General features: G+C 43.4%; 1 protein-coding gene across 1 annotated transcript in view; it reads left to right on the top strand.

Annotated features, from left to right (window-relative positions):
• Positions 1-994: 994 nt before the first annotated feature.
• LOC120023347 (SH3 and cysteine-rich domain-containing protein-like) overlaps positions 995-21,954 on the top strand; it is a 92,850-nt gene continuing 71,890 nt past the window's right edge. Inside the window, exons 1-3 of the mRNA XM_038967359.1 lie at positions 995-1,105; positions 7,172-7,290; positions 7,393-7,550. Of these exons, the coding sequence (XP_038823287.1) occupies positions 995-1,105; positions 7,172-7,290; positions 7,393-7,550 (388 nt within the window). The remainder of the gene's footprint in view (positions 1,106-7,171; positions 7,291-7,392; positions 7,551-21,954) is intronic.

Below are 21,954 nucleotides of genomic sequence, written 5' to 3'. Positions count from 1 at the left end.
AAGCATTGAGATCAACAAGGGCCAGCATCTCCATGGAACACTTTCAACACCAATTTGAGGCTGTTCTGATGGCAAAGGGGGGTGCAACTCAAACTTAGCAAGGTGTTCTTAATGTTTTGCACACTCATTGTATATTAAATATGATAGCCTGCCTGCTGCTTGCTTCAATCTGACCCAAGAATAATAACCAAATTCATGTAGTATTCTTTCTGAAATTTATGATGACAAAAATAGAAGGATGTCTGGGACTGCCTTACCAAACTACATTGACAAGAAAGACCCCATCCCTCCACATCCGCCATGAGGCAAGCGCTCAAACAGAGAGTAAGCGAGAGGTTTTAGTCTAGCCAAAATCTGTCCAAAATAAGCCCAATGCGTTTCCATTTATTTTGCACCTCAACTTGTTGCCTGCCTTCCCGTCCTTGGGACAAGGACTCCCATTGTTAGGGCGGAGGCATTATCATCTCGTCATTATATACAGATCTCTAGCTCAGCTATCCACGGATAAACAAGCTGACAGCAGAATCCAGCTGATCACTGACAGGACAGCAAGGGCAAGAACAGCTCGAGACCAGAGGCAGCGCGCGCATGGACACGGGTGTGTTGTTGGCAACATTACGCAGCACAAGAGTGGTGGAAAGTACTGAACAGAGTCGATAGTAGGCGAATTATAACACATGTGGCTTACAAGTGTGTGTCCACATACCTAAAGGTAATTTTAAAACCTTATTCTACACACCCTATTGTTTTATTTTCATCAGAGTCGATTCTGTAGCCTACCTTTCCCTTTCGACGGAATTCCAGACATCATCTACAGTATTCCAGAACCGCCGGCATCAGACAGACTTCTCTTCACAAGGACAGTTGAAGAAGTCACGACGAAGACAGGAAAACACTGAAATATGTAGCCAACTGGGGTATTTAAGAGTGTGAAAACTTCCTCAACGCAACACGAAGCTACTCTTTCAGTTATTTTTGTCCAAGAGGAGAGAAAATGATACCACCGGCTAACATCATGCAGGACGAGAGTTTGGGCAAGAATGGGCGCGATCAGCACGAGACACATCAGTCACCAGCGCCCAGTGCTAGTCAACAGGAGACAAAGGTAGTGTACCCAAGAAGGTCGTTTTTAGGTGATGCGACCATTCCATTAGTCAATAGATCGTGAAAGGGTATTAAATAGATAAAGAGGCTGCATGACTGCCTCTCAATCTGGAACAGCCAAAGCTTAGACATGTGTTTTACAAATTTAGCCTGTTCAATTAATTATATATTTTAAATATGCAGCCTCTCAGTCTGGAACAGCCAAAGCTTTGACATGTATTTGACAAATTTAGCTTATTCAATGAATTTGCTATGTTGTATATTTTTAATGGCTCATATATTGGACATGGTCATACTTCACTTATGCACTATGGTGGAAACAAAAAGATATTCACACTGTATATTCCACCCATTCATACATATTTAATGTATTCAGTTATGTATTCCAAAAATGTTAATTAAAACGTATCTGTCCCATAATAGGCATTATTGAGGTAGAGTTATATGATTGAAAAATTAAGCCTCTACTCTGAAATGCTATTCTAAGCAACTATTTTGCATTATAGCTTAATAGCCTTTCATAACAACACTGTTTGTTCCTGAGTTTATTTAGTCTGAAATTATTTTTTGCACTTATTGTTTTCAGCCAATAATATTAATTTATGACATTCAACCTTGCCAATGAAAGTACAGTATCATAAACAGCTTAATATGTATGAATAGGACAGACAGATGGACCCTAAAAGTTATGGGGGTTGCAATGTGGGAACTATAGGATTGTTCCAGCTCTGCCATTGGCATTTTGTCTACAGATGTAAGCTCTTAATTTGATCCAGTTTGCTACAGCAGAAAAATAATCATGAACAGAAGGGAAATAACCCTGCAGCAACAGGAAATTACCCATAAAAGAATGCACAGCTCATCAATACCTTGATATGAAGGGGGGTACGGCAGCCGACGACCTTACAGAGTTCCACTTCTTTCAACAAAAACACGAAACTGCGGTTGCAGGAAATCTTTATAGGGGTTGATACATTTTTCATTAGGGCAAATCAAGTCTGAAATTTCAAAGTGGAATTTACAAACTTTAGAAGCCTTTTACACTATACTCATAACTATACGTTTGCATTTCCTGAATATTCTCAGCAACAATAGAGTGATCAAATTAATATCCCATATCTGTAGTTTTGTAGTCCACACCCATTTATCTGGGTCACCTGTAACCCTGTGTAAGTACTTCAATTAGATGTAAAATACTGGACCAATCACTATAGTTGTAGATTTTAAACCAGTTACGCTCCCTTCCTGTCCCAAAGCTCTCGGGCTTAAGCAGGACACTTTAGACAAGCTTCTGAGTTTTTCTTTCATCACTGACCTGTTTTCATTTCAGTTTTTCCATTTCCTCTCCATGGCAGCCAGTTGCTCCGGCGATGGCAAAATGAGAACTCTTTCCCTTTCATTGTTACATTACTGTAGCACTCCCTATCCCTACACATCAGTAAATGTGGTCACTAGACTGTGCGATTTGAAGGGATTCGTGGTAGGTATCCTGGCATAGTTAGCAGCTGTGGGCAAGCAACTGTACTACTTGCTTCCAGGTGTCTCAGTTGGGATGCTATGGTTGGGTTCCTTTGAGAGGTGCATGACTTTGAGTATGTTGATTGCTTTCTAAATGGATAATGAACTATTTAGCCAGGTGCCATTATACTCTTTAATAATCAGAAATAATATCTTAGAAAGGGAAAAGCATTTAACCCCAACCCCTCTGAATCAGAGAGAGCTGCCTTAATCGACATTGGCGCCCGGGGAACAGTGGATTAACTGCCTTGCTCAGAACAACAGATTTTTACCTTGTCAGCTCGGGGATTCGATCCAGCAACCTTTCGGTTACTGGCCTGCTCTCAGAATTCCCTTGATACTCTAGGGCAGGGGTATTCAACTCTTACCCTACGAGGTCCGGAGTCTGCTGGTTTTCTTTTCTACCTGATAATTAATTGTACCCACCTGGTGTCCCAGGTCTAAATCAGTCCCTGATTAGAGGGGAACAATAAAAAAAACGCAGTGGAACTGGCTTCGAGGTCCAGAGTTGAGTTTGAGGGTTCTAGAGCATTCTAGAAGGTCAGAGTAGTGCATGGAACCATACCTCACATGGGTGATTCAACAATGCACATGGCACAGACTGTTGATTTCACTCAAAATGCATAATAAACCATTTGTAATACATGTTCATGAAGTCGCAGAGAAAGAAGCTAGGCTACTTTTTTGAAGACACCATATAGGGACTCTTTCATTCATTTGAATGTGACTTTTATGGTTTTTCCTTTTAAGGAAAAGTTGGGGTTCATAAAGTAAGAAAAGTTAAGTGCCCTATCAAAACTTGCATCAGTATCTTTGCTAAAACTCTCATTTTGTATAGTCTTAATGACAAACACTATTTAAGCTTCCTTGGGAAAATCAAAATTCATCATATTCCCTGAGGTGTTTTTGGTAAATTAGGTTTTAGCTTGAAATCCTCCCCCCCTTCTCATGGCTCCTTTTAAGCTTGTCCATGTGGCTATTGCTCTTGTGATAGATCCCGTATCAACAGCCAGCTATTTCCCAATGGTGCACTGACAGTCTGGTGTTGCTTGATGCATTTATTTTCTTATTATGCTGACAACCTTTATGTTAATTTCCAGTCTTGAGAAAGAGAACATTGCATCCTTGAGCCTTCATTGTTTAGTAATAGAAATAGCTGAAAGCTCTTCATCCAGAAAGTAGTTTGTTTCATTTTTCATAGTTGGGAAGCAATATATAGGTGCAAATGTTTTCTATACAATGTAATGCATGTCAAATCGTTTTAGAATTGAGGTACAGCAAATGTTCTATTTAATTCCATAGTAGCTCTGTGACTTAATCATAACACAGACAGATCATCCCCTTACTGAGGGAGGGAGAGAGGGTGAGAGTGGACAATATATTTTTTTATACACTACCGTTCAAAAGTTTGGGGTCACTTAGAAATGTCTTTGTTTTTGAAAGAAAATCACATTTTTGTCCATTAAAATAACATCAAATGGATCAGAAATACAGTGTAGACATTGTTAATGTTGTAAATGACTATTGTAGCTGGAAACGGCACATTTTTTATGGAATATCTACATAGGCATACAGAGGCCCATTATCAGCAACCATCACTCCTGTGTTCCAATGGCATGTTGTGTTAGCTAATCCAAGTTTATCATTTTAAAAGGCTAATTGATCATTAGAAAACCCTTTTGCAATTATGTTAGCACAACTGAAAACTGTTGTTCTGATTAATGAAGCAATAAAACTGTCCTTCTTTAGACTAGTTGAGTATCTGGAGCATCAGCATTTGGGTTTGATTACAGGTTCAAAATGACCAGAAACAAAGAACTTTCTTCTGAAACTCGTCAGTCTATTCTTGTTTTGAGAAATGAAGGCTATTCCAGTGCTAACTGGATCTAACCAGAATAGAAAGAGGAGTGGGAGGCCCCGGTGCACAACTGAGCAAGAGGACAAGTACATTAGAGTGTCTAGTTTGAGAAACGGACACCTCAGAAGTCCTCCACTGGTGGCTTCATTAAATAGTACCCGCAAAACACCAGTCTAAACGTCAACAGTGAAGAGGCAACTCCGGGATGCTGGTTGCTGATAATGGGCCTCTGTACGCCTATGTACTGTATATATTCCATATAAAATCAGCCGTTTCCAGCTACAGTAGTCATTTACAACATTAACAATGTCTACACTGTATTTCCGATCAATTTGATGTTATTTTAATGGACAAAAAATGTGCTTTTCTTGGGTAACACACATGCATTGTATGCTCATAAAGTACTAATGTCTACTGTATTATGTCGCTCTCTGGTCTTAGTAGAGAAAAAAGTGCAAAATTCAATGATAATGCTCCTGTAGCTAGACAATGCTAGACATTGCTTTTATGATTATACTTCTCAGCCAGGCCCTATTGAAATGGAAAACAGGTATTCCTTAGATAAGTTATCAGCTCATGTCTTACCCCACCTTATCTGTTTAATTCAATTAGACTTGAATCGAAATGGAAAGAGAGATAACGTTACAATTTGACTTTCAAGATGCCACAATGTATGCCAATTTTTTTTTATCTCGACCGTAGTTTCATTTACATCTCATTACTAAAAAGGTAAACAAACAGAAAAGGTAGCGTTTCTCAGTGAGAACGTTGTGTGTTTCTGAACATTATCGATAGGTATTTTCTTTCCTAATCACCATCTCCTAGAGTGAAGGCTACATCAAAGCTTCAGTGAATTCCCAGAGTACCGTGATGTGTGGGTGGTAGAGGGCTGGATTGATTGTTTCCAGATTGACCTGAGTAATCAATAGGTCATGATCATACACTTGCTGCCACAATGCCACTCAGTTGATTTGAACTGTTATACAATCATTGATCACCCCAGGTGATTTCAACTTAACAAACATTAATGATCCTCTGACTGTATAGGCTTATGTGTGTTAACCTCAACACTTTCCAGTCATGTAACCTAGAAATCATTGTTGAGGCCAATCTAATAAAACCAGATCAAATGTAGTTTACATAAGTTCAATCATGAAGGCTGGTCTGAAGCATAACATAATTCACTTTGTTTCCTATTCCACGGGCATATTGGGAATGAATACAAATGTATCATCATCAAAATAGCGTCTTGTTTCTTCTCCTCTTTCCTATTAGCCATGTGCGGAATGTCATTCACCTACTTACCTTATAGCCTATAACACAGCATAATAATCCACATTCCTCACACTGTTTAACCTTGCAATTATCACCTTCCTCTTTCTCAACCAATGGGTGTAATTCTTGGGATGTATTTATACTGTATGTCAACTTACCCATGTTCTATCACTTGCTGTTTGTTAGCAACAATTTAACAACCATCCACTTCCCCACCACCAGCAGCTATATTAATCTTAAGACCCGTCACTGGAACTCCTTTACCCCAGCGGGCGGGGGGCTTCGATGCCAGCAGCCCTGCATAGGGCTACCTGCCATCACATCATCTGGCATCGAGGATTTTCCCTCGGAAACGAGGTCATTCCCCAAACTATTTAATAAAATGTCATATTGCATTCCGTCTTTGTTGTTCATTCAGTTAAGCCTGTACTCGATTGAACAGCAGTGACAAATGCACCTAAATAGCAAGCAGAAAATAGGCACTCAATTCACCCTGGTGTTGGGTCCCAATTACAGAGCCAACCCTGTCCTGTGTAATTGAACATCATGTTTTTATGAGACCATTCTATGACCGTCATTCACCATAATTTATAAAGAAGTGTTCTTCAATGTTTATTTTTTTATTTTATTTAACCTTTATTTAAATAGGCAAGTCAGTTAAGAACAAATTATTATTTACAATGTGACGCTGCAGGCACTGACTGGACAGATTCGGAAGCAATGAAATGATCGTTTGTTGGAGAATCATTCGGTTGAGACTTGGTCATGACCCAAGTGGGAGCGTAGTAAACGATAAGTCATTCAAGATGAGGAAATACATTTTCTAGAGGTTGTAGAGGAGCTGTTTCCTGTCTCCAGGGTTGCTCTATAAATTATAGTTTAAAAAAGAGAAGCAGTAATGAAATTGATTCAGGTTTGGCACGGAATTGCCGCCCAGCATGGTAGAAATGATAAGCTACTTCCATGATGCATAGCCTAACCCAGGAAATTGCATTTCCTTTCGAGGTGGGGGACCGGACCTACTGTATACAGAGTTTTCACAACAACAACAAAATCAGGTTGCCCTGGCAATGTAAGTGGGCAATATTGAGCATCAGAAAGCTACAAATGAATGAAAGTTCATGAATGGTTGTCTCTTTCAGTTGAGGCAAGACTAAATGTTAGTTTTCTTGGAACAGCCCAATGAGAAGTCATAAGGAGTAATAGTGCAGAACAGGACTTTACGGAACCTTGTACAGATGTAATGCGTATAGTGATGGAAGTTTCAGGAGCAAAGATGCTCATGACTGTAGTATGTATGGGTAAGATTGACTGAATTTGATACATACTGTACGGTATGTAATAAACATGCTTTAATATATTATGATGGGACTATAGTCAATTTCTTCTCAAGCTTCTCTCTCTCTCTCTCTCTAGATGCAAAAGTTGAAGCGCTCCTTTTCCTTCAAAACCAAGAGAATGCGCAGCAAGAGCGCAGACAATTTCTTTCAGCGCAACAACAGTGATGCCAAGCTGTCGACAGAGCTGCTCTCGGACAACAGCAGCATCACAGGCCAAATGAGCATCATCGGGGTTACGGTGGCCAATCCCGTCCACCCTGTCCACCATGCCCCCCCTCGCTCAACCTCCAACCTGGTGATCTCTAATGCGCCCCCGGCTATCCCATGTGCCCCCCCTTCCTTGGTCTACTCCCCGGGACGCCACCCCCTCGCCATCGACCCCACCGGACACGGCTTCATGGAGCACATCTTTAAGAAGCCCATCTTCTGCGACGTCTGCAACCACATGATCGTAGGTAATGGTCAACCTTCCAACCCAAATAAACATTTGCACCGCATTGTATTGCAGAAAAAACCTCAATGCAGATGATCTGGAAGGTGTCACTTATCCAGTGACTCTCGTTGATGTTTTGAAATGCTCCTCTGTAATTACTACATATGGTATTCCAATGATTAAGGGAAAGCATTGTTATGAAACCACCCCTTTCTCGGTGAGCTGTAGTTCTATCCATCAAAATGTGTCAGGCGGTCACAAGTGTCATAGAGTCATACTTAACCACTAGCTTCATTCCCGTAGGAACAGCCCGACAGCGGAAATGTGTCAGAGCTGTCCAGGAGCTGCAGTATGAACAGGGTGCTTAGTGAAAGAGGTCAGTCGGTCTCTCTCAGTGTCTGACATGCAGCACAGTTCCATATGGCGGTCCCCAAACAGATGCTCCACCTTCCTTGCCCCCTTGTTAGGCACCATGCAGGCAGGGACCACCGGGAGCTTATGTAACAAGGTAGTAATGAGGGTCGCTTCAGACCATCTGCTAAGCCAGTGTTTGACAGCCTCTCAGCTAGCCAATAAAACAAAACAGACGGTAGGTAGGTAGGGACCACGTGCTTTTGGTGTTGTTTGATGTGTTGGGGAGATGGGAGTACCAGGGGAATGGATCATTTGTTTCCTCTCTGAGTTTGAGGAACAATAGTGCTTTATTATTATGTAAAAAGTGCTTTGTTATTACGTACACTACCGTTCAAAAGTTTAGGGTCACTTAGAAATGTCCTTGTTTTTGAAAGAAAAGCTAATTTTTTGTCCATTAAAATAACATAACATTGATCAGAAATACAGTGTAGACATTGTTAATGTTGTAAATGACTATTGTAGCTGGAAACGGCAGATTTTTAATAGAATATCTACATAGGCGTACAGAGGCCCATTATCAGCAACCATCACTCCTGTGTTCCAAAGGCACGTTGTGTTAACTAATCCAAGTTTATCATTTTTAAAGGCTAATTGATCATTAGAAAACCCTTTTGCAATTATGTTAGCATAGCTGAAACTGTTGTACTGATTAAAACAGCAATAAAACTGGCCGTCTTTAGACTAGTTGAGTATCTGGAGCATCAGCATTTGTGGGTTCGATTACAGGCTCAAAATGGCCAGAAACAAAGACTTTCTTCTGAAACTCGTCAGTCTATTCTTGTTCTGAGAAATTAAGGCTATTCCATGTGATAAATTGCCAAGAAACTGAAGATCTCGTACAACGCTGTGTACTACTCCCTTCACAGAACAGCGCAAACTGGCTCTAACCAGAATAGAAAGAAGAGTGGGAGGCCCCTGTGCACAACTGAGCAAGAGGACAAGTACATTAGAGTTTCTAGTTTGAGAAACAGACGCCTCACAAGTCCTCAACTGGAAGCTTCATTAAATAGTACCCGCAAAATACCAGTCTCAACATCAACAGTGAAGAGGCGACTCCGGGATGCTGGCCTTCTAGGCAGAGTTGCAAAGAAAAAGCCATATCTCAGACTGACCAATAAAAAGAAAAGATTAAGATGGGCAAAAGAACACAGACACTGGACAGAGGAACTCTGCCTAGAAGGCCAGCATCCCGGAGTCACCTCTTCACTGTTGATGCTATGCATCAATTAAGGGGCCTGATGAACATTCCTCAGCGATCAATGCATCTCTAAATCCTGTCTAGACTGTAGATAGCTGGAAGTAAGCCGTATTAGAACACCTGTTGAGAATTCTCTGCCAGGAGTCAACAACACCCTGTTTGCACTTTTTGGTTTTGTCGCAAAAAATATTTCAGAAAAGTCCATGCTATACTATCTAGCCCTCTCTCGCCACCTCTCTCTCTCTCTAAAGGTGATATTATTTTTCTGACTGGCCCCAAGCACTTGAAAGATGTCTTGTGCGTTGCTCCCTCAAATTTTGGTGGAAATAAGCTTCAGTCGGCTTTTCAAAAAGCCATTTAATTGACTAGAAGGCTCCTTGCGTTCCGCGGATGTAGGCCTTGGCCATTAAAGTCTCTCTTATTGAACGTGATGGGAACTCCACAGCAGATTAGTTGCCTCTGATTGAGCACTGCACGTTACTCGGTTATTGATTAAAGGGCCTTGCTGCAAATTACCTATTAAATAAATGTCTACCTTGTTACTGGGGAGTGAATAGGAGAGTTATAGGGGGGTGACAGAGGGTGGAAATTAATTTACAGTTGAAAAGAGGTGATAAATAATCGTCCAGCTTTTACTGAATGCCTCGATATGAATAATATTCTAGCTGTAAGCTATGCGTGTATGCGTGTGTGTATGAGTATTGAACAAACAGACTTAATGCAGCTTATAAAGCATGTATGGAGGCCAGTTATGCGCGGGTTGACTCAACCTGCTGTCGCTGGGCAGATGGGTTTAGGGTCAATAAATATTGTGGGGCTAAAGGGCGGGTGGGTAGCGTACGGGTTGAATAAAGAGAAACAATACCTTAAAAACATATAAAAAAGTATAATTATTGTGCAATTTACATAGCCTAAAGTAATGAAAGAAAAACCTCAATGTAGCCTATCTGGTATTACTGCATAAGCCTAAACTTCAGGGTTTAACTGTATGTGCGCCAAATAGCCTACACAGCCAATCGCCAAATAATGCTTTTGGGAAGGGCAGAAAAAGTTAAGGTCAATCCACGGATGCAAAAGGATATTGTCGAAGTTTAATTTAATAAAACAAAAGCTGCAAAAGGAGAGTTAAAATAAAGAGAAAGGAGAGCTATAAAAGTAATATTTGGAAAATATTTGGTGAAGTGTGTAAAAGAGGATGATAGCAGTGTTATGTTATGTGTGATGATTGTGAGACTCTATACAAATTCGACAGTCACAAGTCTTGTTTTATTGAATTCAATACATTTAATGTGCTGCGCATAGCATATATATGAAGGGCCTACATGTATCGACTTTCACAGTGAATGCTTTTGTTTATACGTTTTGTGCGAATTAATTGAACATCACCAAATGCATCATAAAAAAATATTGCACCTCTGGAATAACGGCCATTCTGGGGTGATAAATACAGTACCAGTCAAAAGTTTGGACACACCTACTCATTCAAAGGTTTTTCTTTATTTTTACTATTTTCTACATTATAGAATAATAGTGAAGACATCAAAACTATGAAATAACACAAAAAAAGTGTTCAACAAATCAAAATATATTTTATATTCTTCAAAGTAGCCACCCTTTGCCTTGATGACAGCTTTGCACACTCTTGGCATTCTCTCAACCAGCTAAATGAGGTAGTCACCTGGAATGCATTTCAATTAACAGGCGTGCCTTGTTAAAAGTTAATTTGTGGAATTTCTTTCCTTCTTAATGCGTTTGAGCCAATCAGTTCAGGTAGGGGTGGTATACAGAAGATAGCCCTATTTGGTAAAAACCAAGTCCATATTATGGCAAGAACAGCTCAAATAAGCAAAGAGAAACAACAGTCCATCATTACTTTAAAAAAATGATGTCAGTCAATCTGGAAAATTTCAAGAACTTTGAGTGTTTCTTCAAGTGCAGTCGCAAAAACCATCAAGCACTATGATCAAACTGGCTCTAATGAGGACCGCTACAGGAAATGAAGACTTGAGGATAAGTTCATTAGAGTTACCAGCCTCAGAAATTGCAGCCCAAATAAATTCTTTACAGAGTTCAAGTAACACACACATCTCAACATCAACTGTTCAGAGGAGACTGTGTGAATCAGGCCTCCATGGTCTAATTGCTACAAAGAAACCACTACTAAAGGACACCAATAAGAAGAAGAGACTTGCTTGGGCCCAGAAACACGAGCAATGGACATTAGACCGGTGGAAATCTGTTCTTTGCTCTGGAGTCCAAATTTGAGATTTTTGGTTCCAACCGTCTTGTCTTTGTGAGACACAGAGTATATGAACGGATGATCTCCCCATGTGTAGTTCTCACTGTGAAGCATGGAGGAGGTGTGGTGATGGTGTGGGGGTACTTTTCTGGTGGGACTATAATTAGTTTTTCAACAGGACAATGACCCAACACACCTTCAGGCTGTGTAAGGGCTATTTGACCAAGAAGGAAAGTGATGGAGTGCTGCATCAGATGACCTGGCCTCCACAATCACCTGACCTCAACCCAATTGAGATGGTTTGAGATGAGTTGGACCGCAGAGTGAAGGAAAAGCAGCCGACAAGTGTTCAGCATATGTGGGAACTCCTTCAAGACTGTTGGAAAAGCATTCCAGGTGAAGCTGGTTGAGAGAATGCCAAGTGTGTGCAAAGCTGTTATCAAGGCAAAGGGTGGCTACTTTGAAGAATCTAAAATATATTTAGATTTGTTGAACACTTTTGTGACCCGTTTCAGGAAACTAGGCGTATGTCGCAAGTCACAACTTCACAGGAGAGCCATTAGATTTTTGGGGGTATTTTTTTGTATCAAAATGTGTTTTTTGGCAAAATTGCCTTCTGGAACATGTGAACTTTCATGTGCCTTAATGACAAACTTGTATGCCATCTGTAAATACGAATAAAATTGTTAAATTACGAGCGTTGTTGGTTTAGCGGTTTAGCCACAGAAAAAGTGAGCAACCTTCCCACTAGCCATGATTGGCTGAGATAATGAGTGGGCTGGACATGCCAAGAGAGGAGTTCGGATTGGTCTGCCATATAGAAGTCTTCTGTCTATTTGAGCTGGTCTGTCTGTGTTGGTAATCCTGTCGAATACTGCATTTAAAAAAATGTATTGTGTAGTGGAGCTGCATAAGTGTTGCTCTCCACTTTCTGGAGGATCGAGTTTTGAAATCAGTGGAATTAGAGTTTGATAGCTAAAGAGATGGAGAAAACACCTGTCTCCAGATTACATCTTCAAACTAAGGGCAACCGTGGCATGGCATCCGTGACAGGGAGACGCGTCCATCATGCATGATGATGTATTTTAAGATAGTCTAGCTAGCTATATTTTCAGATATTACACGTTTCTAATTTTGACAGTAAGTGGTTTCATTTCAAGCTAAAGTGTACTGTTAGCTAGCTAGCTAACGTTAGCTGGCTGGCTCCCTAGCTAAAGTTACATGTATGATGTTATTTTTCGTATCCCAGAACCATTTGCTTTGCTAGTTAGAGCCTAATGTTAGCTAGCTAACATTGAACCTGGTTGGTTAGGGCCCGCAGATTCATGCAGGGTAGTAACAACGTGATTTGGCACTATGTTCATTGTTGTTTAACAAGCTAATGTTAGCTGGCTGGCTCGTTAACTAACATTACGTGACGTGTGTGATCTTACATGTTGTTTACCTAGCTAGGTTCATTGTTTACCTAGCTAGATAGCTAGATATTTTAAGCTAAAGTGTACTGTTAGCTAGCTAACGTTAGCTGGCTGGCTCCCTAGCTAACGTTACGTGTATGACGTTATTATTCGTATCCCAGAGCCATTTTCTTTGTTAGTTTGAGCCTACAGTTAGCTAGCTAACATTGAACCTGGTTGGTTAGCCTCCACCATAGTCATGCAGGGTAGTAACAACATGATTGGCACTATGTTCATTGTTATTTAACTAGCTAACGTTAAATGGCTGGCTCGTTAGCTAACGTCGACGTTATGTGACGTGTGTGATCTTACACGTTGTTTACCTAGCTAGGTTCATTGTTTACCTCGCTAGCTAGCTACATGTCTTAAGCTAAAGTGTACAACACCCGTTGAATATGGTTGGTGTCAGTAAACGTCGGCAAAAAAGCGTAATGAAATTGTAGACAGCAGAGCTGGTTAGGCTGTTTTCATGTTATCCAGAGGTAAACAAATCATCGGCCAGAGCGTCAAGTGTGCACTCTAAACGTTGTGAGAGCGGAACGAGATGGGTGGGGCTAAAGCTTAAGAGGGGGTGAACGATGTTGAATGGGTGTTGACAAATTATAGCTCTTCACTAGATACCAAAACATTCAAAGGCCATTTTCTCAAAAGTGAGTTTGCAAATGTATACATTTTCAAAGCATAATTAGTTTCCCATTGTTCCTCAAATGCAGTGTATGATATACCATTTTGTAGCTCTGAGTCTAATTTTATCCAATGTAAGAAACACAATTTCAAATTTTGCTACATAAAACCAAATCCAGGTGGTGAGTCACATTTTGTTGTGTTACAGCCTGATTTCAAAATGGATTAAATAGGTCTACACACAATTCCCCATAATGACAAAATGACAAAATGTTTAAATATTTTAGCAAATCTATTGAAAATGAAATACAGAATTTACATAAGTTTCACACCCCTGAGTCAATACTTTCTAGAAGCACCTTTGGCAGTGATTACAGCTTAGAGTCGTCTTGGGTAGGTTGTTTTGCACATATGGATTTGGGGATTTTCTACCATTTGTCCTTGGAGACTTTCTCAAGCTCTGTTAAGTTAGATGGGCAGCGGCGGTGAACAGCAATCTTCAAATTTTTCCACAGATTTTCAAGTCTGGGCTTTGGCTGGTTCATTCAAGGACTTTTACATTCTTGTTCTGAAGCTATTCCAGCATTGCTTTGGCTGTATGCTTGGGATCATTGTCCTGATGGAACATAAATCTTCGCTCCAGTCTAGGATCTTATCAAGGATTTGCCTGTATTTGGCTCCATTCATTGTTCCCTCTATCCTTACCAGTCTGCCAGTCCCTACTGCTGAAAAGCATCCCCATAGCATGATGCATCTACCACCATGCTTCACGGTAGAGATAGTGTTAGACGAGTGATGAGTATTACCTTTTTTTTTACAGACATAGCGCTTTGAATTCAGGCCAAAGAGTAAAAATGTTTGTCTCAACAGAACACAGAATCTTTTGCCTTTGGCGCTGTCACGATCGTCGTAACTTTGAGGAAGAGTGGACCAAGGCGCAGCGTGATAACAATACATCCTTCTTCATTATTAAGACGAACACGAATACTTATATAAACGAACAAAACAACAGACGACCGTGAAGCTATTCAAACAAAATAGTGCTGACACTAAACACTACACATAGACAATTACCCACAATAGCCTAATGCCTATGGCTGCCTTAAATATGGCTCCCAATCAGAGACAATGAATGACAGCTGTCTCTGATTGAGAACCATTCAGGCAACCATAGACTTACCTAGACACCTACACTCAACACAAACCCCTACACTCTACCAAAACCCCCTATACCATACAACCACCCAAGACGAAACAAATACACACAAACATCCCCCCTGTCACACCCTGACCTAACCAAAATATTACAGAAAACAAAGATAACTAAGGCCAGGGCGTGACAGTACCCCTCCCCAAAGGTGCGGACTCCGGCCGCAAAACCTGACACAGAAGGGGAGGGTCCGGGTGGGCCTTCCTACGGCGGCGGCTCGGGTGCGGGACGTGGCCCCCACTCCACCATAGTTAATACCCGCTTTGGTGGCTCTTGCAGATCCTGGCTGACTGGCGGCTCTGGCAGATCCTGGCTGACTGGCGGCTCTGGCAGAACCTGGCTGGCGGGCGGCTCTGGCAGAACCTGGCTGGCGGACGGCTCTGGCAGAACCTGGCTGGCGGGCGGCTCTGGCAGAACCTGGTTGGCGGGCGGCTCTGGCTGCTCCAGGGTGGCGGGCGGCTCTGGCTGCTCCTGTCTGGCGGGCCCCTCTGGCTGCTCCTGTCTGGCGGGCGCCTCTGGCTGCTCCTGTCTGGCGGGCGCCTCTGGCTGCTCCTGTCTGGCGGGCGCCTCTGGCTGCTCCTGTCTGGCGGGCGCCTCTGGCTGCTCCTGTCTGGCGGGCGCCTCTGGCTGCTCCTGTCTGGCGGACGCCTCTGGCTGCTCCTGTCTGGCGGACGGCTCTGGCTGCTCCTGTCTGGCGGACGGCTCTGGCTGCTCCTGTCTGGCGGACGGCTCTGGCGGCTCCTGACTGACGGACGGCTCTGGCGGCTCCTGACTGACGGACGGCTCTAGCGGCTCGGGACAGACGGGCGGCTCTGACGGCTCGGGACAGACGGGCGGCTCTGACGGCTCGGGACAGACGGGCGGCTCTGACGGCTCGGGACAGACGGGCGGCTCTGACGGCTCGGGACAGACGGGCAGCTCTGACGGCTCGGGACAGACGGGCAGCTCTCGGCTCGGGACAGACGGGCAGCTCTGACGGCTCGGGACAGACGGGCAGCTCTGACGGCTCGGGACAGACGGGCAGCTCTGACGGGCTCGGGACAGACGTGCAGTTCAGACGGCGCTGGCCTGACGGATAGCCCAGGCGGCTCTGGGCAGACGGGCAGTGCAGGCGGCACTGGGCAGACGGCAGACTCTGGCCGGCTGAGGCGCACAGTAGGCCTGGTGCGTGGTGCCGGAACTGGTGGTACCGGGCTAAGGACACGCACCTTAAGGCTAGTGCGGGGAGCAGCAGCAGGACGCACAGGACTCTGGAGACGCACAGGAGGCTTGGTGCCGGAACTGGTGGTACCGGGCTGGAGACACGCACCATAGGGCGAGTGCGTGGAGGAGGAACAGGGCTCTGGAGACGCACTGGAAGCCTGGTGCGTGGTGTAGGCACTGGTGGTACTGGGCTGGGGCGGGGAGGTGGCGCCGGATATACCGGACCGTGCAGGGGTACTGGCTCCCTTGAGCACTGAGCCTGCCCAACCTTACCTGGTTGAATGCTCCCCGTAGCCCGACCAGTGCGGGGAGGTGGAATAACCCGCACTGGACTGTGTTGGCGAACCGGGGACACCATGCGTAAAGGCTGGTGCCATGTATGCCGGCCCGAGGAGACGCACTGGAGACCAGACGCGTTGAGCCGGCTTCATGGCACCTGGCTCAATGCCCAATCTAGCCCTGCCAGTGGGGGGAGGTGGAATAACCCGCACCGGGCTATGCACACGTACAGGAGACACCATGCGCTCTATCGCATAACACGGTGTCTGCCCGTACTCTCGCACTCCACGGTAAGCATAGGGAGTTGGCGCAGGTCTCCTACCTGACTTCGCCACACTACCCTTTAGCCCCCTCCCCCCCCAATACATTTTTTGGGCTGACTCACAGGCTTCCTACTGCGTCGTCGTGCTGCCTCCATTCGCCGGTATCCCTCCTCACACTGCTCCAGAGAATCCCAGGCGGGCTCCGGCATTCTCCCTGGGTCGATCGCCCACCTGTCGATCTCCTCCCACGTAGTATAGTCTAGACTCTGCTCCCATTGCCATAAATCCTGTGTAGGTTGCTCCTGCTGCTGCTTAACACGCTGCTTGGTCCTTGTTTGGTGGGTAATTCTGTCACGATCGTCGTAACTTTGAGGAAGAGTGGACCAAGGCGCAGCGTGATAACAATACATCCTTCTTTATTATTAAGAAGACGAACACGAATACTTATATAAACGAACAAAACAACAGACGACCGTGAAGCTATTCAAACAAAATAGTGCTGACACTAAACACTACACATAGACAATTACCCACAATAGCCTAATGCCTATGGCTGCCTTAAATATGGCTCCCAATCAGAGACAATGAATGACAGCTGTCTCTGATTGAGAACCATTCAGGCAACCATAGACTTACCTAGACACCTACACTCAACACAAACCCCTACACTCTACCAAAACCCCCTATACCATACAACCACCCAAGACGAGACAAATACACACAAACATCCCCCCTGTCACACCCTGACCTAACCAAAATATTACAAAAAACAAAGATAACTAAGGCCAGGGCGTGACAGGCGCTCAGTCCTTCTCATGCCTTTTTTGCAAACTCCAGGCCTGCTGTCATGTGCTTTTTTCTCAAGAGTGGCTTCCGTCTGGACTCTCTGGCAGGTTCTCCCATCTCTGCCAAGGAACACTGTAGTTCTGTCAGAGTGGTCATTGGGTTATTGGCCACCTACTGTAAGTCTACACTCCTTTGATTTCTTCATATTTTATTGTGTTACAAAGTGGGATTAAAATGGATTGAATTGTCATTTTTTTGTCAACGATCTGCATAAAATTCTCTGTAATGACAAATTGTAAGAAAAATGTTTTTAAAGGTTCATGAAAAATAAAACACTAATATACCTTGATTAGATAAGTATTCACCCCCCTGATTCAATACATGGTAGAAACCCCTTTGGCAGCGATTACAGGTGTGAGTTTTCTTGGGTATGTTTCATAAGAGCTTTGCACACCTGTATTGTGCAATATTTGCCTATTATTCTTTTCAAAATTCTTCAAGCTCTGTCACGGTGTTGAGGATCGTGGCTAGAAGGTCATTTTCAAATCTTTCCATAGATTTTCAAGCAGATTTAAGTCAAAACTTTGCCACTAAGAAACATTAATTTCTTGGTTAGCAACTCCAGTGTAGATTTGGCTTTGTGTTGTAGGTTATTGTCCTGCTGAAAGGTGAATTCCTCTCCCAGTGTCTCGTGTAAAGCAAACTGAAGCAGGTTTTCATATAGGATTTTGCCTGTGCTTAGCTCCGTCCCGTTTATTTTTATCCTGAAAAACACCCCAGTGCGCAGCTGAACACTGTATGCTGGAAACACTCGGTTTGTTGTTTTTGTTGTTTTTGACTAAAGGTAACCAATCTTCGTTAGATATACAGTGGGGCAAAAAAGTATTTAGTCAGCCACCAATTGTGCAAGTTCTCCCACTTAAAAAGATAAAAGAGGCCTGTAATTTTCATCATAGGTACACTTCAACTATGACAGACAAAATGAGAAAAAAAACTCCAGAAAATCACATTGTAGGATTTTTAATGAATTTATTTGCAAATTATGGTGGAAAATAAGTATTTGGTCACCTACAAACAAGCAAGATTTCTGGCTCTCACAGACCTATTACTTCTTCTTTAAGAGGCTCCTCTGTCCTCCACTCGTTACCTGTATTAATGGCACCTGTTTGAACTTGTTATCAGTATAAAAGACACCTGTCCACAACCTCAAACAGTCACACTCCAAGCTCCACTATGGCCAAGACCAAAGAGCTGTCAAAGGACACCAGAAACAAAATTGTAGACCTGCACCAGGCTGGGAAGACTGAATCTGCAATAGGTAAGCAGCTTGGTTTGAACAAATCAACTGTGGGAGCGATTATTAGGAAATGGAAGACATACAAGACCACTGATAATCTCCCTCGATCTGGGGCTCCACGCAAGATCTCACCCCGTGGGGTCAAAATGATCACAAGAATGGTGAGCAAAAATCCCAGAATCACACGGGGGGACCTAGTGAATGACCTGCAGAGAGCTGGGACCAAAGTAACAAAGCCTACCACCAGTAACACACTACGCCGCCAGGGACTCAAATCCTGCAGTGCCAGACGTGTCCCCCTGCTTAAGCCAGTACATGTCCAGGCCCGTCTGAAGTTTGCTAGAGAGCATTTGGATGATCCAGAAGAAGATTGGGAGAATGTCATATGGTCAGATGAAACCAAAATATAACTTTTTGGTAAAAACTCAACTCGTCGTGTTTGGAGGACAAAGAATGCTGAGTTGCATCCAAAGAACACCATACCTACTGTGAAGCATGGGGGTGGAAACATCATGCTTTGGGGCTGTTTTTCTGCAAAGGGACCAGGACGACTGATCCGTGTAAAGGACATAATGAATGGGGCCATGTATCGTGAGATACAAAACCTCCTTCCATCAGCAAGGGCATTGAAGATGAAACGTGGCTGGGTCTTTCAGCATGACAATGATCCCAAACACACCGCCCGGGCAACGAAGGAGTGGCTTCGTAAGAAGCATTTCAAGGTCCTGGACTGGCCTAGCCAGTCTCCAGATCTCAACCCCATAGAAAATCTTTGGAGGGAGTTGAAAGTCCGTGTTGCCCAGCAACAGCCCCAAAACATCACTGCTCTAGAGGAGATCTGCATGGAGGAATGGGCCAAAATACCAGCAACAGTGTGTGAAAACCTTGTGAAGACTTACAGAAAACGTTTGACCTCTGTCATTTCCAACAAAGGGTATATAACAAAGTATTGAGATAAACTTTTGTTATTGACCAAATACATATTTTCCACCATAATTTGCAAATAAATTCATAAAAAATCCTACAATGTGATTTTCTGGATTTTTTCTTCTAATTTTGTCTGTCATAGTTGAAGTGTACCTATGATGAAAATTACAGGCCTCTCTCATCTTTTTAAGTGGGAGAACTTGCACAATTGGTGGCTGACTAAATACTTTTTTGCCCCACTGTAAATCCTGAACATGTTTTTGCATGAATTCTGCGATGCGGTTAGCTTTTAACAGCTAGAAACGCATTTTTTTTGTCCCGGAATCCCACTTAACAGACAGGTTGAAGCCTGCTTGACAGAGCCGCTAACCTTAGCTAGCCATCAAGCTAAAGAAGTTAGTCCCAGATGAGTTGTGCAATGGAGCCCTCTTTGTCTGGAGAAGTAAATGAACGGTTCCAGCGCTGTAGGAGCTGTATCTACTACGCTTTGTTTTGGGACAAGCTGGATCACTCGGAGTTCCAATGCAGCAATTGTTTGCTTGCCGAGGATTGAAGTGGCTTCCTTGATCAAGCAGGTCACCAGTCTACGTAAGAAACTGGGGAAAAAGCAGAGTGTAATGTTTACCTTTTCTACACCGGTAGCTGGACGGAGTTCACGCTTGTCTGCATCTCTGCCTTGCCGTTTGTCATTGTCCGACTGGCTGGTGTTGCCCGGAGTTCAATCGCCAGGGGAGCCATCTCCTGCCTCTCCTCCCCCATGTGATAGTAGAGTCGAAGGAGCACAGCAAGAGGAGCATGCCAATTAACTATGGTTGCATGTCACGAGCTGTGGAATCCGAAGACCGCGTCCTCACGCAAAGTAGGCTACACTCCCAACGAGAGGCCCGGAGCGGATACAAACAATGAATAGTTTCGCTGCCCTGGAGCCTGATCTTCCTACTCCTTCGTCGCTGGGGGTACCTGTGTCTGCGAACGCTGTGCCTATTCCTTCCCCTACAATTTCGAAGTCGACATCGGCAACCTTCCGTCCTTGCTCTGGATCGAGCGGGGCTTCTCCATCTGTCAGAGGCCTGCACCAAGCTTTGGGAGCTACGGGCTCAAGTTATCCTGCCTCTCGCCCGTCCTTAAAGGGTTCTCCGAATCCTGTGAAGCATGGAAGTGGGCAGATTTCCTCGTCCTTCTCGCCAGCCGTGATTTTGGGCAGCTCCATGGTAAGAAATGTCACTGTTCCTGGTGCAAAAACACTGTCCTATCCCGGAGCTCGAGTAAATGACATTACTAAGCTGCTCCGGAATGTTCTACGCCAGGAGTGTGCAAAGCTGTCATCAAGGCAAAGGGTGGCTACTTTGAAGAATATCAAATATATTTAGATTTGGTTACTACATGATTCATGATTGATATGATTGATATGTGTTATTTCATAGTTTTGATGTCTTCACTATTATTCTACAATATAGAAAATAGTAAACAAAGAAAACCCCTTGAATGAGTAGGTGTGTCCAAACTTTTGACTGGTACTGTATATATATCAGCTGATGTAAGAAGTGCTATATAAATACATTTGATTTGATTAGATTTAATTGTACTTTCTTGTCATTGATCTACATAAAATAATATATAATGTCAAAGTGAAAAGAACATTCTATAAAAAAATATATATATATATTATTATTATTATTATTTTTAATAGAATGTTCTTTTCACTTTGACATTATATATTATTTTATGTAGATCAATGACAAGAAAGTACAATTAAATCTAATCAAATCAAATTGATGTATATAGCCCTTCTTACATCAGCTGATATCTCAAAGTGCTGTACAGAAACCCAGCCTAAAACCCTAAACAGCAAGCAATGCAGGTGTAGAAGCACAGTGGCTAGGAAAAACTCCCTAGAAAGGCCAAAACCTAGGAAGAAACCTAGAGAGGAACCAGGCTATGAGGGGTGGCCAGTCCTCTTCTGGCTGTGCCGGGTGGAGATTATAACAGAACATGGCCAAGATGTTCAAATGTTCATAAATGACCAGCATGGTCAAATAATAATAATCACAGTAGTTGTCGAGGGTGCAACAGGTCAGCACCTCAGGAGTAAATGTCAGTTGGCTTTTCATAGCCGATCATTGAGAGTATCTCTACCGCTCCTGCTGTCTCTAGAGAGTTGAAAACAGCGGGCCTGGGACAGGTAGCACGTCCGGTGAACAGGTCAGGGTTCCATAGCCGCAGGCAGAACAGTTGAAACTGGAGCAGCAGCACGGCCAGGTGGACTGGGGACAGCAAGGAGTCATCATGCCAGGTAGTCCTGAGGCATGGTCCTAGGGCTCAAATCTATTTAAATTCCACTTTGTAACTCAACAAAATGCGAAAAAGTTCAGAAAGTGACAATAAATGGTTCAGGTCTGGCACTTGTCCAAACTATTACTGCTGTTGCCATGGTGTCATCACTTCTCCTGTTATAATCTGAAGCTTCTTGCCAACTCACCCCACCAGCCACCATTCACCACCGTATGTCAATACCCAGCTGAAAGGGCAGTG

This window comes from Salvelinus namaycush, chromosome 28, assembly GCF_016432855.1.
Source record: "Salvelinus namaycush isolate Seneca chromosome 28, SaNama_1.0, whole genome shotgun sequence".
In the NCBI taxonomy this organism is placed as follows: Eukaryota; Metazoa; Chordata; class Actinopteri; order Salmoniformes; family Salmonidae; genus Salvelinus; species Salvelinus namaycush.
Note: the sequence above shows the minus strand (reverse complement) of the source record. Positions and strands in the feature narration are given on the sequence as shown.